This window comes from Diabrotica virgifera, chromosome 9, assembly GCF_917563875.1.
Source record: "Diabrotica virgifera virgifera chromosome 9, PGI_DIABVI_V3a".
Classification (NCBI taxonomy): domain Eukaryota; kingdom Metazoa; phylum Arthropoda; class Insecta; order Coleoptera; family Chrysomelidae; genus Diabrotica; species Diabrotica virgifera.
This window is the reverse complement of record NC_065451.1, coordinates 130,951,162-130,964,205: the sequence shown is the minus strand read 5'-3', so window position 1 is coordinate 130,964,205 and position 13,044 is coordinate 130,951,162. Positions and strand designations below refer to the sequence as shown.

General features: G+C 34.9%; 1 protein-coding gene across 1 annotated transcript; it reads left to right on the top strand.

Moving 5' to 3' along the window:
• The first annotated feature begins 1,803 nt into the window (after nt 1-1,803).
• On the top strand, nt 1,804-12,842 carry LOC126891374 (uncharacterized). Its single transcript, XM_050660551.1, has 3 exons — nt 1,804-1,954; nt 3,622-4,275; nt 12,473-12,842. Exons 1-3 carry the CDS (start codon nt 1,804-1,806, stop codon nt 12,610-12,612), a joined length of 945 nt encoding a protein of 314 aa, XP_050516508.1. The 3' UTR covers nt 12,613-12,842.
• The last annotated feature ends 202 nt before the right edge of the window (nt 12,843-13,044 follow it).

The following is a 13,044-nucleotide window of genomic DNA, read 5'->3' as shown; positions in this document are numbered from 1 at the left end:
TTGAAAAATTTAAGGGCAGAATGAAAGATTACGTTATTACCGAGGGCCGAAAGTCCCTGAAAACTTCCATAATGTTTATTTTAATAAGTTACAGTTGTGAAAAAAAAACAGAAAATGTGTGATTTTTTATTTTAAATACGTATCTCATTAAAAAAATTTGTTTATTCTAATTCCGTCCCAGCAGTTGTTAAACCGAAAATAGGGACCTATTTTCGGTTCAACAAATTCAGGCGGAACTGCCTTTCCTGCTCTTCCTCCTTTTTCCTATTTTCTTCATTCTCCTTTCTATAATTCAAAAAAAGAATTTTAAATTTCGAACAAGAATTATAAGTTTTTGATATATACCTCGCCTTTTTTTCCTCTTCTTGCCTCTTCTTCTCGCTCCACGAAATTGTGGAGGCATTGGAATACTAAAATTAATTAGGTTTTGTATATGTTTTTAACTAAAAAAACTATAAATATTTTTTAATTTATAATTTAGGCTCGGTCTTTTCACCTCCGAATAACTAGTTATATAACTAAACATCACGTGATTAATGGACGACCCCTTTATAAAGCAAATGTGACAAATTTTTTTATAATATTTAGGAATGTCAGTAAATTACATTAAAAAAATGTATGAAAAGATTTTTGCAATAAAAATGTTTATATTTATCAAGGATGTATTATTTGGTATGGCCACATATAGTCAGTGATGTGACAATACCTCCTATCTGTTTTTTCATGAGATTTGTAAGATAGACTAAAAACTTGTTTGGGCCACCTCCTGTTTTCATATATATATATTTTGACTTATAAAAATAGGAAAAAAGTTAAAGTTTTCCCTTGGGTTTTCTGGGTATTATAACAAAGTTTTTAATTTATAACATTTTATAAGAGTTAATTGATTTTTGTTTAAAGTTATAAAATAATATATTTTTTTTAATGTTACCCGTCACTTATAAACTCGATGATTGAGAATACAGTTCAACGTTTGTGAAATATACAACAAATTTTTATTTTATATTTTACTTATATTTTTTTATTTATATTTGTAGTAGATTAAGCAGGTACACATTGGTTTGTAGTTAAAATATACATAAAAATATAAGAAATTTTTGTATTATTTTTACTTTTGTATCAAAGGGAATGAATAAGTATGGCTTAAAATGACCTAAGCAAGATATATGTAAGACGTCCTTTGATAGATATCTTTAAGACGTTCTAAAATCTACATCTTTAAGACATCTTAAAGATGATGTCTTTAAGACATCTTAAAGATGATGTCTTTAAGACATCTTACTTTGTAACATTCGATGTCTTTAAGACGTCTTAAAGACGCCATTCAGGAGACAACAGACATCTTTAAGATGTCTAGTTTGCCGGATTGAGACATCTTATAGACGACTTAAAGACGCCAGTGTGCTGTTTGGGATCCTGAGGTTTATTTGACAGATTTACATGTAATCTGCCGAATAAACCCAATAACTATTTATTTGGAGGTGAAAACACCGGGCCTAAATTAAAAATTAAAAAATATTTCACTCACAGTTCTTTCTCTGTCCATTGCTAGTTAGTCGTTGAATGATGTTGTTACCGACCGATATTAAATACCAATAGTACCAAAATAATACCAATCTTTACTCGGATATGATTACCAATGGTATTCGTCAGCGTTGCCAATTTAGCTTATTTTGAGAGAATATATGTTTATTGTCTAAGAAAAAATCTTGTTGACAAACACTGTTTAAGAGTTTTAAATAAATAAATTAAATTAAAATATGAATAAAATTTAAAAGTCCTCCGACGTACATGAAATTCACTATGGTTAGTAATTGGGGCCTTCTGATTCCGAATCCGTTTTCAGAATTGACCTGGGTCGTCCGGAAGTGGGCACAAGATGGGCACGAAGTTGGGCTGAATAAGAGAAAAATCGATATAAAAAATTCTCCAGCTCCAGCCGTTTGCGCCAGAGGCATGTTGATTTTTTTAGTGATAGACTGATCCTTTCCGAACAATTTGACGTAAAAACCAGCGCTCTAGGTGGAGTATGAGCTACACACGAATTTTTGTCCCGAACGTCTACATGCCAAATTGAGCCAAAAAGTTAAGAAAATACGCATCTATTCGGACAAGTCGATTTTCCAGCCAAACTATAAGGGATAGAAAAGTGTAATGGGTCCCAATCGATTGCCAAGAAAATTTCCTATCCGGACGATGTGAAGCTTAAGGGGAACGGCCGTTTTAGGTACAAAAAATGCGATCAAAGTTGAGTCATTCGATAATGAGGGAATGAGGGGTTGAAAATTCATATATCTGGCATGTAGACGTTCGGTTGAAAAATCGGTAAGCAGCCACTAGTGGACGTAGAGCGCTCGTTTTTACGTCAAATTATTCGTAAAGGATCAATCTATCACAAAAAAAAACAACATGCCTCTCGCGCAAACGGCTGGAGCTGGAGAATTTTTTATATCGATTTTTCTCTTATTCAGCCCAACTTCGTGCCCATCTTGTGCCCACTTCCGGACGACCCAGGTCAATTCTGAAAACGGATTCGGAATCAGAAGGCCCCGATTACTCACCATAGTGAATTTCATGTACGTCGGAGGACTTTTAAATTTTTTCTAAATTCGGCGGGTAAACGTCGTGGTCCTCTCTAAGAAAATCGTCAGTAAAAACTGAAAAAATTTAAAAGTCCTCCGAAGGACATGAAATTTACCATGTTTAGTAATTGGGGCCTTCTGATTCCGAATCCGTTTTCAGAATTGATCTGGGTCGTCCGGAAGTGGGCAAAAGATGGGCACGAAGTTGGGCTGAATAAGAGAAAAATCGATATAAAAAATTCTCCAGCTCCAGCCGTTTGCGCCAGAGGCATGTTGATTTTTTTCGTGATAGATTGATCCTTTACGAATAATTTGACGTAAAAACGAGCGCTCTACGTCCACTAGTGGCTGCTTACCGATTTTTCAACCGAACGTCTACATGCCAGATATATGAATTTTCAACCCCTCATTCCCTCATTATCGAATGACTCAACTTTGATCGCATTTTTTGTACCTAGAAGGCCCCAATTACTAACTATGGTGAATTTCATGTACTTCGGAGGACTTTTAAATTTTTTCGAAATTTTCGTCAATCATCGTCAAGTTGTCGTCGTTGTCAGAAACTACGGCAAAATCGTAAAAACTGAAAAAATTTAAAAGTCGTCGGAAGTACATGAAACTATCTGTCTACCATTCTCATTCTCTGCATTTGAGTGGCCAAGTTGGCGGCATTTTCATCTGTCGATCTAGTGACGTCTGACATCATATGTCAGTCATCTTTTCATTTTTCTGTCTGCTGTTCATTTCCTGTTCGCCATTATCACAGTACACCCCCTCGAGATATACCGGATTTTAAAATCAGGTGTGTATAAGTTTAACACGGGTTACGACCGTTGCGATCGGGAGAAATGTAAGCAAATTGCATCGATCGGGAAAAACCATAAATGTGTGTACACTCGAGATTTTTTTACTAAAATATTCGAGAGTATCGCCTTTGGCGGATGCGGTGAGCATAATAATTTATCTTATTATGAATACCACTGCATTCACAAACGTGTGGAGACCTATCAGCTAGTTAAACAATTCGTGTTACACCAAGATGGAGGCAACAAGTTTAGTCAGAGCGACTTCCAAAAGAAAGTAACCAAAATATTTAAACTACTCCATGCTCACAAGCACGTGTTGGCACTTGAACTTAATCTTTGGAAGAAGTTGCCAAAGGTGCCTGAGCAAAGAGCAGTTAGATATGATGAAGGTAAAGGTTTGTTGGAAGGCCAGGATGTCGCCTCGTCGTCAGGAGTGGCGTCCTGTTCGTCAGGGGCGGCGTCCTATTCGTCAGGGGCGGCGTCCTCGTCGTCTTTGCCAAGACAATCTGATATATTAAGGGATATATCAGATTGTCCCTCATCCACATCGGTTTGCACGCACCACAGCCGACAATTTGAAATGCCTGCTCAAATTTCCTCTGATGTGGTAGATGAATCAAGGGAAAACCTACATTCATCTACGATAATAGAGGAGAGTTCTGTAGTTCCTTCTGAGGATAATGGTCCACTTTTGGGTTCTGAACTCACGAATGAACCAATTTCGTCTGATGATGATGGTCCATTTTTGGGTTTTGAGCCCATGATTGAAGCATTATCAGGTTGTCAATGTTCTGCGGGTTCTGCCGTTACAGCTTACGTGGATTCTGAAGCAAGTTGTTCAACAACCACTTCTGAAGCAAGTTGTTCAACAACCACTTCTGAAGCAGGTTGTTCAACAACCACTTCTGAAGCAGGTTGTTTAACAACCACTTCTGGAACCATGGAACCTGGCGCTTCTTCTTCATCGGAACCTGTTCCGAAGGGGAATAAGAAAAAACGCAAACGGCGAACTGAATTTGAAATGTTGCTTGGCTCTACTGTTTGCTTCCCTTGATTCTGTACCTCGGAATGTCCATTTTTTAACTTTACAGGAGAGCAGTTTTAAATTGTTTTTTAACATAGGCGCAAATGGACTTAATGTTTTTTTTAAAGGTCACTATCTCCATTAATATAATTTAAAATATTTATCATTTAGAATTAACGGTATATATCCCGAAAGAGGGATCAGAAATAGATGTAATCTAAAATTTAGTTTATAATTAATGTAAAATTGTCCTATAAATGGATACCTGTTGGACAATAAAGCTATTATTATTATTATTATTAGCAGTTGGTTGATGACCTAGTGCTCTATTCCTCTAAATCAAATAATAAAAGTTAAATAGTTAATTAAATTAAAAAGTGTAAAAATGTCATAATTGAAAAAAATGGACATAGTGTTGTATGGTTCCGAGGTATAGAATTAGTAAGATCGTCTGGCTCTAAAGTGTATACATGGTTTGGTTCCCCGGTTATGAATTTGTTGGAACATGCCACCTGTCGCATCGGCAGTTTCCGACGTTTGCTTATCACACCTCCTGGTGATCAGGTATAACAGAGAAATATACGAGCAATATAGCGAACCAACTCGAGCACAATACACTAAACTGCAGAGATTACAATGGGCAGGGCACGTGGTCCGCATGCATGAGAATAGAATCCCCAGAAAATTGCTAAATGCAAGAATGCAGGGAAAAAGACCTGTTGGAAGACCTAAAAAGAGATTGGAAGTCGATGAGGATGCCAGAAACTGTTCATGGAAAAGCACAGCGGTAAATCGAAATGATTGGAGAAGCTTTGGGCTGTAGTGCCATTGGATGGATGGAGTGGATTTCTCTTATAAGGTAAAGTTTTCAAATATTAGTCAAATACAAACAAATCAAACCACAATTATTGCTGACCTGTAAAGTACATTTGTACATTATTACCAATAAAAACTCTACTCTAATCAAACCACAAAAATATTAATCAAATATATATGAGGAGTGGATTATTTATTTATTAATGACCTTCAATTTTATCTTAGCCTAATTATTAAATACTGTTATTACTTAATGTTGTTCTGAAGCTATTTTCTTGTGGCATTTTTATAATTAAGTATTTGAAATGGGAAATAAGCCACAATTTTACCAAAAAAAATTATTTTATTAACGTTTCGACGCCCAAGTCGGGTGTCGTTGTCAAAATACAAAATATTTTGTATTTTGACGACACCCGACTTGGGCGTCGAAACGTTAATGAAATAATTTTTTTGGTAAAATTGTGGCTTATTTCCCATTTCAAATACTTAACTATTATTACTTATTACATGAATAACTATTAAAACTTTTTTTTTGTTTTAGGTAGTTCCAACGTTTGCTAAAGAAAAATCATATGTATTTATGGACAAGTGCAATTGCTACTTACAGGACTACAAATATGTTATTTTGTAGTGTTTTGTCCATTTGATAAGTCCACACTTCTTATTAAAGTACCATTTGATGTAGAATTTATACAAGAAATGTTAAAAATTTTGGTAGAGGTATATTTTTACAATGTATTATCAGTTTTATTCCAATTCTATAAGTAAAAAACTTGTTTTAAAAGATTGTTTTATTTCTTATAGGTACTTTTACTTGAAAAGAATATTCACACTTGACTACACTCATATCATCTGAATTCAGATAATATATACAGTAGAACCCTGATTATCCGTGCTATGGTTTTCTAATACTGAAGTTGCATTTTTGAGGTTTTATCAAAATAGCGTCACCTTAATTCACTTGACGGAAACTCTGTAAGCCAAGAAGAAGACTCGTAATGAAAGATTCATTTTTTCTATTATCTTTTTATGGTAGGTACATATGTATCTATATACCTACGTATATGTGTATTATATTATTATATAAGAAATAAATTTCAATTATCCATGCCACGTCTGACCCCGAGGAGCACGGACAATCAGGGTTCTACTGTACACATAAATTAATTTTTATCATTACTAAGTATTGTTGTAAAAAGGTTAACAATACCTCAAATAATATTTATATCAGTTCATATGAGGAAACTATTTAATAGGAATAAAGTAATTTGTACTTTGATTTTTAAAGATTTTAGCCATTGTATAGTTCTTTCAATGTTTACACTTGCTGAAGCAAGTCTTATTAATTCAATTTTCTTCTCAAAGCATTCATTTTTCATAAAAAAGTCTATCTACCATTATAGCATCCTCATTTGGTGTCAATATGATTTTTGTTGTTCATTTGAACAAACACCTGTCCAGCAGAAACATCTGATGGGATAAAACTTGTTTAACAGCTATTAACACACCACCTCCACTGTCGAAATTAATGGATTCTTGTGTCAGGTCTTGTGTGTAGATATCGTAATTAAATAAACCAATTTCAGCATCGCTTGTATCAGGTGTTAACCATGTTTCAGTAAATATGATCACATCAAAGTAGCTGTTAGAAACATTTAGAGTCAGAGTTGTCAATTTAGTCCGAAGTCCTCTACCATTTTCAATAAAAATGGAGAGCTTGCCCAAGTCATTGTGGCTTAGAGGTTTTTTGAATTACCTTTGGGATATTATAATACCGTATCGACAGGTTCTGTCCCCTGCTTCCTGAGACAAAAGCTCAAATTTTATATACAGATTCAAGTACCTTCCCTTTATTAGGGGTCTGATCAATGCTGATAAAGATGGTCAATGTGTTTCTGTTTAAGAACTGCATGTCTGCTGTCTGAACATTTTCAGTTGAAGATAAGAACACTTTAAATGGATGGTGCCCATTTTTATTTTTCTTTCCAAAGCGAGCTATTCTAATATTGTCAGAGACTTCATCCTAAATTTCGTCTTCGTCTTAGACTTCATCTAAATTTTTTTATATAAAAAACCTTGTTACTCTTAATAACTGAAATATAACTCAAAAAGCAATATAGGCAACTCATTTATTTAAAATAAATGTAATTGAAGACGTTAATTGCAAACATTGCAGGAAACAGGGTGATCTTGATCATATCTTTTTTGAATGTAGGCACTAAGTTTTTAACAGCATTTAAACTGCCTCTATAAAAATTTAATCAAACTTAATATACATGCACCATTCAATATCCAGTCTGCTGGCTACGGGCTCACAACAAAAATATAAATTGGATAGAGTTATTCGAAAAGGAACCAAGCGCCTATTTAGTAGTTCGGAGAAAATTACGTTAGAAGTTTAGTTTAAAAAATAAATCGCTGGTGTTGGCGCTTGGTGTTCTTGTTAATAGATGTCGTTATAGTCGTTCTGGGACTTAGATATTTTTAGAATATTCAATATACTCCAGTAGAAATCGGTTGGTGGTAATTTCTTAAATATTCTCGAATTTGTCACGAATGAAAATTACGTTAGAAGTTTAGTTTAAATTATAAATCGTTGTTGTTTGCGCTTGGTGTTCTTGTTAATAGATATCGTTGGAGTCGTTCTGGGGCTTAGATATTTTTAGAATATTCAATATTCTCCAGTAGAAATCGGTTGGTGGTATTTTCTTAATATTCTCGAATTTGTCGCTTGGTTTCTTTTCGAATAACTCTATCCAATTATAGATTTCTTGTCAGACACATGCACATTTCCATAATCCATATCCGATATCCATTTTATTGTCCTTTATTGTACCAGTATTGTATGGGATTATTATTATTGTATTAAGGATAGGATTGTATATTTGTTATTACAACTGACTGAATGACTAATGTCTATGCCATTAAGGGCGTAGGCGCAAAATTTCGGCTCTATTTATATGCTTTTTAAATGCATTCAGTTTTTTTTAATTCTGAGAAAACTAATAAGTATTTTTGAAAAATTTAAGGGCAGAATGAAAGATTACGTTATTACCGAGGGCCGAAAGTCCCTGAAAACTTCCATAATGTTTATTTTAATAAGTTACAGTTGTGAAAAAAAAACAGAAAATGTGTGATTTTTTATTTTAAATACGTATCTCATTAAAAAAATTTGTTTATTCTAATTCCGTCCCAGCAGTTGTTGAACCGAAAATAGGGACCTATTTTCGGTTCAACAAATTCAGGCGGAACTGCCTTTCCTGCTCTTCCTCCTTTTTCCTATTTTCTTCATTCTCCTTTCTATAATTCAAAAAAAGAATTTTAAATTTCGAACAAGAATTATAAGTTTTTGATATATACCTGGCCTTTTTTTCCTCTTCTTGCCTCTTCTTCTCGCTCCACGAAATTGTGGAGGCATTGGAATACTAAAATTAATTAGGTTTTGTATATGTTTTTAACTAAAAAAACTATAAATATTTTTTAATTTATAATTTAGGCTCGGTCTTTTCACCTCCGAATAACTAGTTATATAACTAAACATCACGTGATTAATGGACGACCCCTTTACAAAGCAAATGTGACAAATTTTTTTATAATATTTAGGAATGTCAGTAAATTACATTAAAAAAATGTATGAAAAGATTTTTGCAATAAAAATGTTTATATTTATCAAGGATGTATTATTTGGTATGGCCACATATAGTCAGTGATGTGACAATACCTCCTATCTGTTTTTTCATGAGATTTGTAAGATAGACTAAAAACTTGTTTGGGCCACCTCCTGTTTTCATATATATATATTTTGACTTATAAAAATAGGAAAAAAGTTAAAGTTTTCCCTTGGGTTTTCTGGGTATTATAACAAAGTTTTTAATTTATAACATTTTATAAGAGTTAATTGATTTTTGTTTAAAGTTATAAAATAATATATTTTTTTTAATGTTACCCGTCACTTATAAACTCGATGATTGAGAATACAGTTCAACGTTTGTGTAATATACAACAAATTTTTATTTTATATTTTACTTATATTTTTTTATTTATATTTGTAGTAGATTAAGCAGGTACACATTGGTTTGTAGTTAAAATATACATAAAAATATAAGAAATTTTTGTATTATTTTTACTTTTGTATCAAAGGGAATGAATAAGTATGGCTTAAAATGACCTAAGCAAGATATATGTAAGACGTCCTTTGATAGATATCTTTAAGACATCTTAAAGATGATGTCTTTAAGACATCTTACTTTGTAACATTCGATGTCTTTAAGACGTCTTAAAGACGCCATTCAGGAGACAACAGACATCTTTAAGATGTCTAGTTTGCCGGATTGAGACATCTTATAGACGACTTAAAGACGCCAGTGTGCTGTTTGGGATCCTGAGGTTTATTTGACAGATTTACATGTAATCTGCCGAATAAACCCAATAACTATTTATTTGGAGGTGAAAACACCGGGCCTAAATTAAAAATTAAAAAATATTTCACTCACAGTTCTTTCTCTGTCCATTGCTAGTTAGTCGTTGAATGATGTTGTTACCGACCGATATTAAATACCAATAGTACCAAAATAATACCAATCTTTACTCGGATATGATTACCAATGGTATTCGTCAGCGTTGCCAATTTAGCTTATTTTGAGAGAATATATGTTTATTGTCTAAGAAAAAATCTTGTTGACAAACACTGTTTAAGAGTTTTAAATAAATAAATTAAATTAAAATATGACTAAAATTTAAAAGTCCTCCGACGTACATGAAATTCACTATGGTTAGTAATTGGGGCCTTCTGATTCCGAATCCGTTTTCAGAATTTACCTGGGTCGTCCGGAAATGGGCACAAGATGGGCACGAAGTTGGGCTGAATAAGAGAAAAATCGATATAAAAAATTCTCCAGCTCCAGCCGTTTGCGCCAGAGGCATGTTGATTTTTTTAGTGATAGACTGATCCTTTCCGAACAATTTGACGTAAAAACCAGCGCTCTAGGTGGAGTATGAGCTACACACGAATTTTTGTCCCGAACGTCTACATGCCAAATTGAGCCAAAAAGTTAAGAAAATACGCATCTATTCGGACAAGTCGATTTTCCAGCCAAACTATAAGGGATAGAAAAGTGTAATGGGTCCCAATCGATTGCCAAGAAAATTTCCTATCCGGACGATGTGAAGCTTAAGGGGAACGGCCGTTTTAGGTACAAAAAATGCGATCAAAGTTGAGTCATTCGATAATGAGGGAATGAGGGGTTGAAAATTCATATATCTGGCATGTAGACGTTCGGTTGAAAAATCGGTAAGCAGCCACTAGTGGACGTAGAGCGCTCGTTTTTACGTCAAATTATTCGTAAAGGATCAATCTATCACGAAAAAAATCAACATGCCTCTGGCGCAAACGGCTGGAGCTGGAGAATTTTTTATATCGATTTTTCTCTTATTCAGCCCAACTTCGTGCCCATCTTTTGCCCACTTCCGGACGACCCAGATCAATTCTGAAAACGGATTCGGAATCAGAAGGCCCCAATTACTAACCATAGTGAATTTCATGTACGTCGGAGGACTTTTAAATTTTTTCTAAATTCGGCGGGTAAACGTCGTGGTCCTCTCTAAGAAAATCGCCAGTCAGTAAAAACTGAAAAAATTTAAAAGTCCTCCGAAGGACATGAAATTTACCATGTTTAGTAATTGGGGCCTTCTGATTCCGAATCCGTTTTCAGAATTGATCTGGGTCGTCCGGAAGTGGGCAAAAGATGGGCACGAAGTTGGGCTGAATAAGAGAAAAATCGATATAAAAAATTCTCCAGCTCCAGCCGTTTGCGCCAGAGGCATGTTGATTTTTTTCGTGATAGATTGATCCTTTACGAATAATTTGACGTAAAAACGAGCGCTCTACGTCCACTAGTGGCTGCTTACCGATTTTTCAACCGAACGTCTACATGCCAGATATATGAATTTTCAACCCCTCATTCCCTCATTATCGAATGACTCAACTTTGATCGCATTTTTTGTACCTAGAAGGCCCCAATTACTAACTATGGTGAGTTTCATGTACTTCGGAGGACTTTTAAATTTTTTCGAAATTTTCGTCAATCATCGTCAAGTTGTCGTCGTTGTCAGAAACTACGGCAAAATCGTAAAAACTGAAAAAATTTAAAAGTCGTCGGAAGTACATGAAACTATCTGTCTACCATTCTCATTCTCTGCATTTGAGTGGCCAAGTTGGCGGCATTTTCATCTGTCGATCTAGTGACGTCTGACATCATATGTCAGTCATCTTTTCATTTTTCTGTCTGCTGTTCATTTCCTGTTCGCCATTATCACAGTACACCCCCTCGAGATATACCGGATTTTAAAATCAGGTGTGTATAAGTTTAACACGGGTTACGACCGTTGCGATCGGGAGAAATGTAAGCAAATTGCATCGATCGGGAAAAACCATAAATGTGTGTACACTCGAGATTTTTTTACTAAAATATTCGAGAGCATCGCCTTTGGCGGATGCGGTGAGCATAATAATTTATCTTATTATGAATACCACTGCATTCACAAACGTGTGGAGACCTATCAGCTAGTTAAACAATTCGTGTTACACCGAGATGGAGGCAACAAGTTTAGTCAGAGCGACTTCCAAAAGAAAGTAACCAAAATATTTAAACTACTCCATGCTCACAAGCACGTGTTGGCACTTGAACTTAATCTTTGGAAGAAGTTGCCAAAGGTGCCTGAGCAAAGAGCAGTTAGATATGATGAAGGTAAAGGTTTGTTGGAAGGCCAGGATGTCGCCTCGTCGTCAGGAGTGGCGTCCTGTTCGTCAGGGGCGGCGTCCTATTCGTCAGGGGCGGCGTCCTCGTCGTCTTTGCCAAGACAATCTGATATATTAAGGGATATATCAGATTGTCCCTCATCCACATCGGTTTGCACGCACCACAGCCGACAATTTGAAATGCCTGCTCAAATTTCCTCTGATGTGGTAGATGAATCAAGGGAAAACCTACATTCATCTACGATAATAGAGGAGAGCTCTGTAGTTCCTTCTGAGGATAATGGTCCACTTTTGGGTTCTGAACTCACGAATGAACCAATTTCGTCTGATGATGATGGTCCATTTTTGGGTTTTGAGCCCATGATTGAAGCATTATCAGGTTGTCAATGTTCTGCGGGTTTTGCCGTTACAGCTTACGTGGATTCTGAAGCAAGTTGTTCAACAACCACTTCTGAAGCAAGTGGTTCAACAACCACTTCTGAAGCAGGTTGTTCAACAACCACTTCTGGAACCATGGAACCTGGCGCTTCTTCTTCATCGGAACCTGTTCCGAAGGGGAATAAGAAAAAACGCAAACGGCGAACTGAATTTGAAATGTTGCTTGGCTCTACTGTTTGCTTCCCTTGATTCTGTACCTCGGAATGTCCATTTTTTAACTTTACAGGAGAGCAGTTTTAAATTGTTTTTTAACATAGGCGCAAATGGACTTAATGTTTTTTTAAAGGTCACTATCTCCATTAATATAATTTAAAATATTTATCATTTAAAATTAACGGTATATATCCCGAAAGAGGGATCAGAAATAAATGTAATCTAAAATTTAGTTTATAATTAATGTAAAATTGTCCTATAAATGGATACCTGTTGGACAATAAAGCTATTATTATTATTATTATTATTAGCAGTTGGTTGATGACCTAGTGCTCTATTCCTCTAAATAAAATAATAAAAGTTAAATAGTTAATTAAATTAAAAAGTGTAAAAATGTCATAATTGAAAAAAATGGACATAGTGTTGCATGGTTCCGAGGTATAGAATTAGTAAGATCGTCTGGCTCTA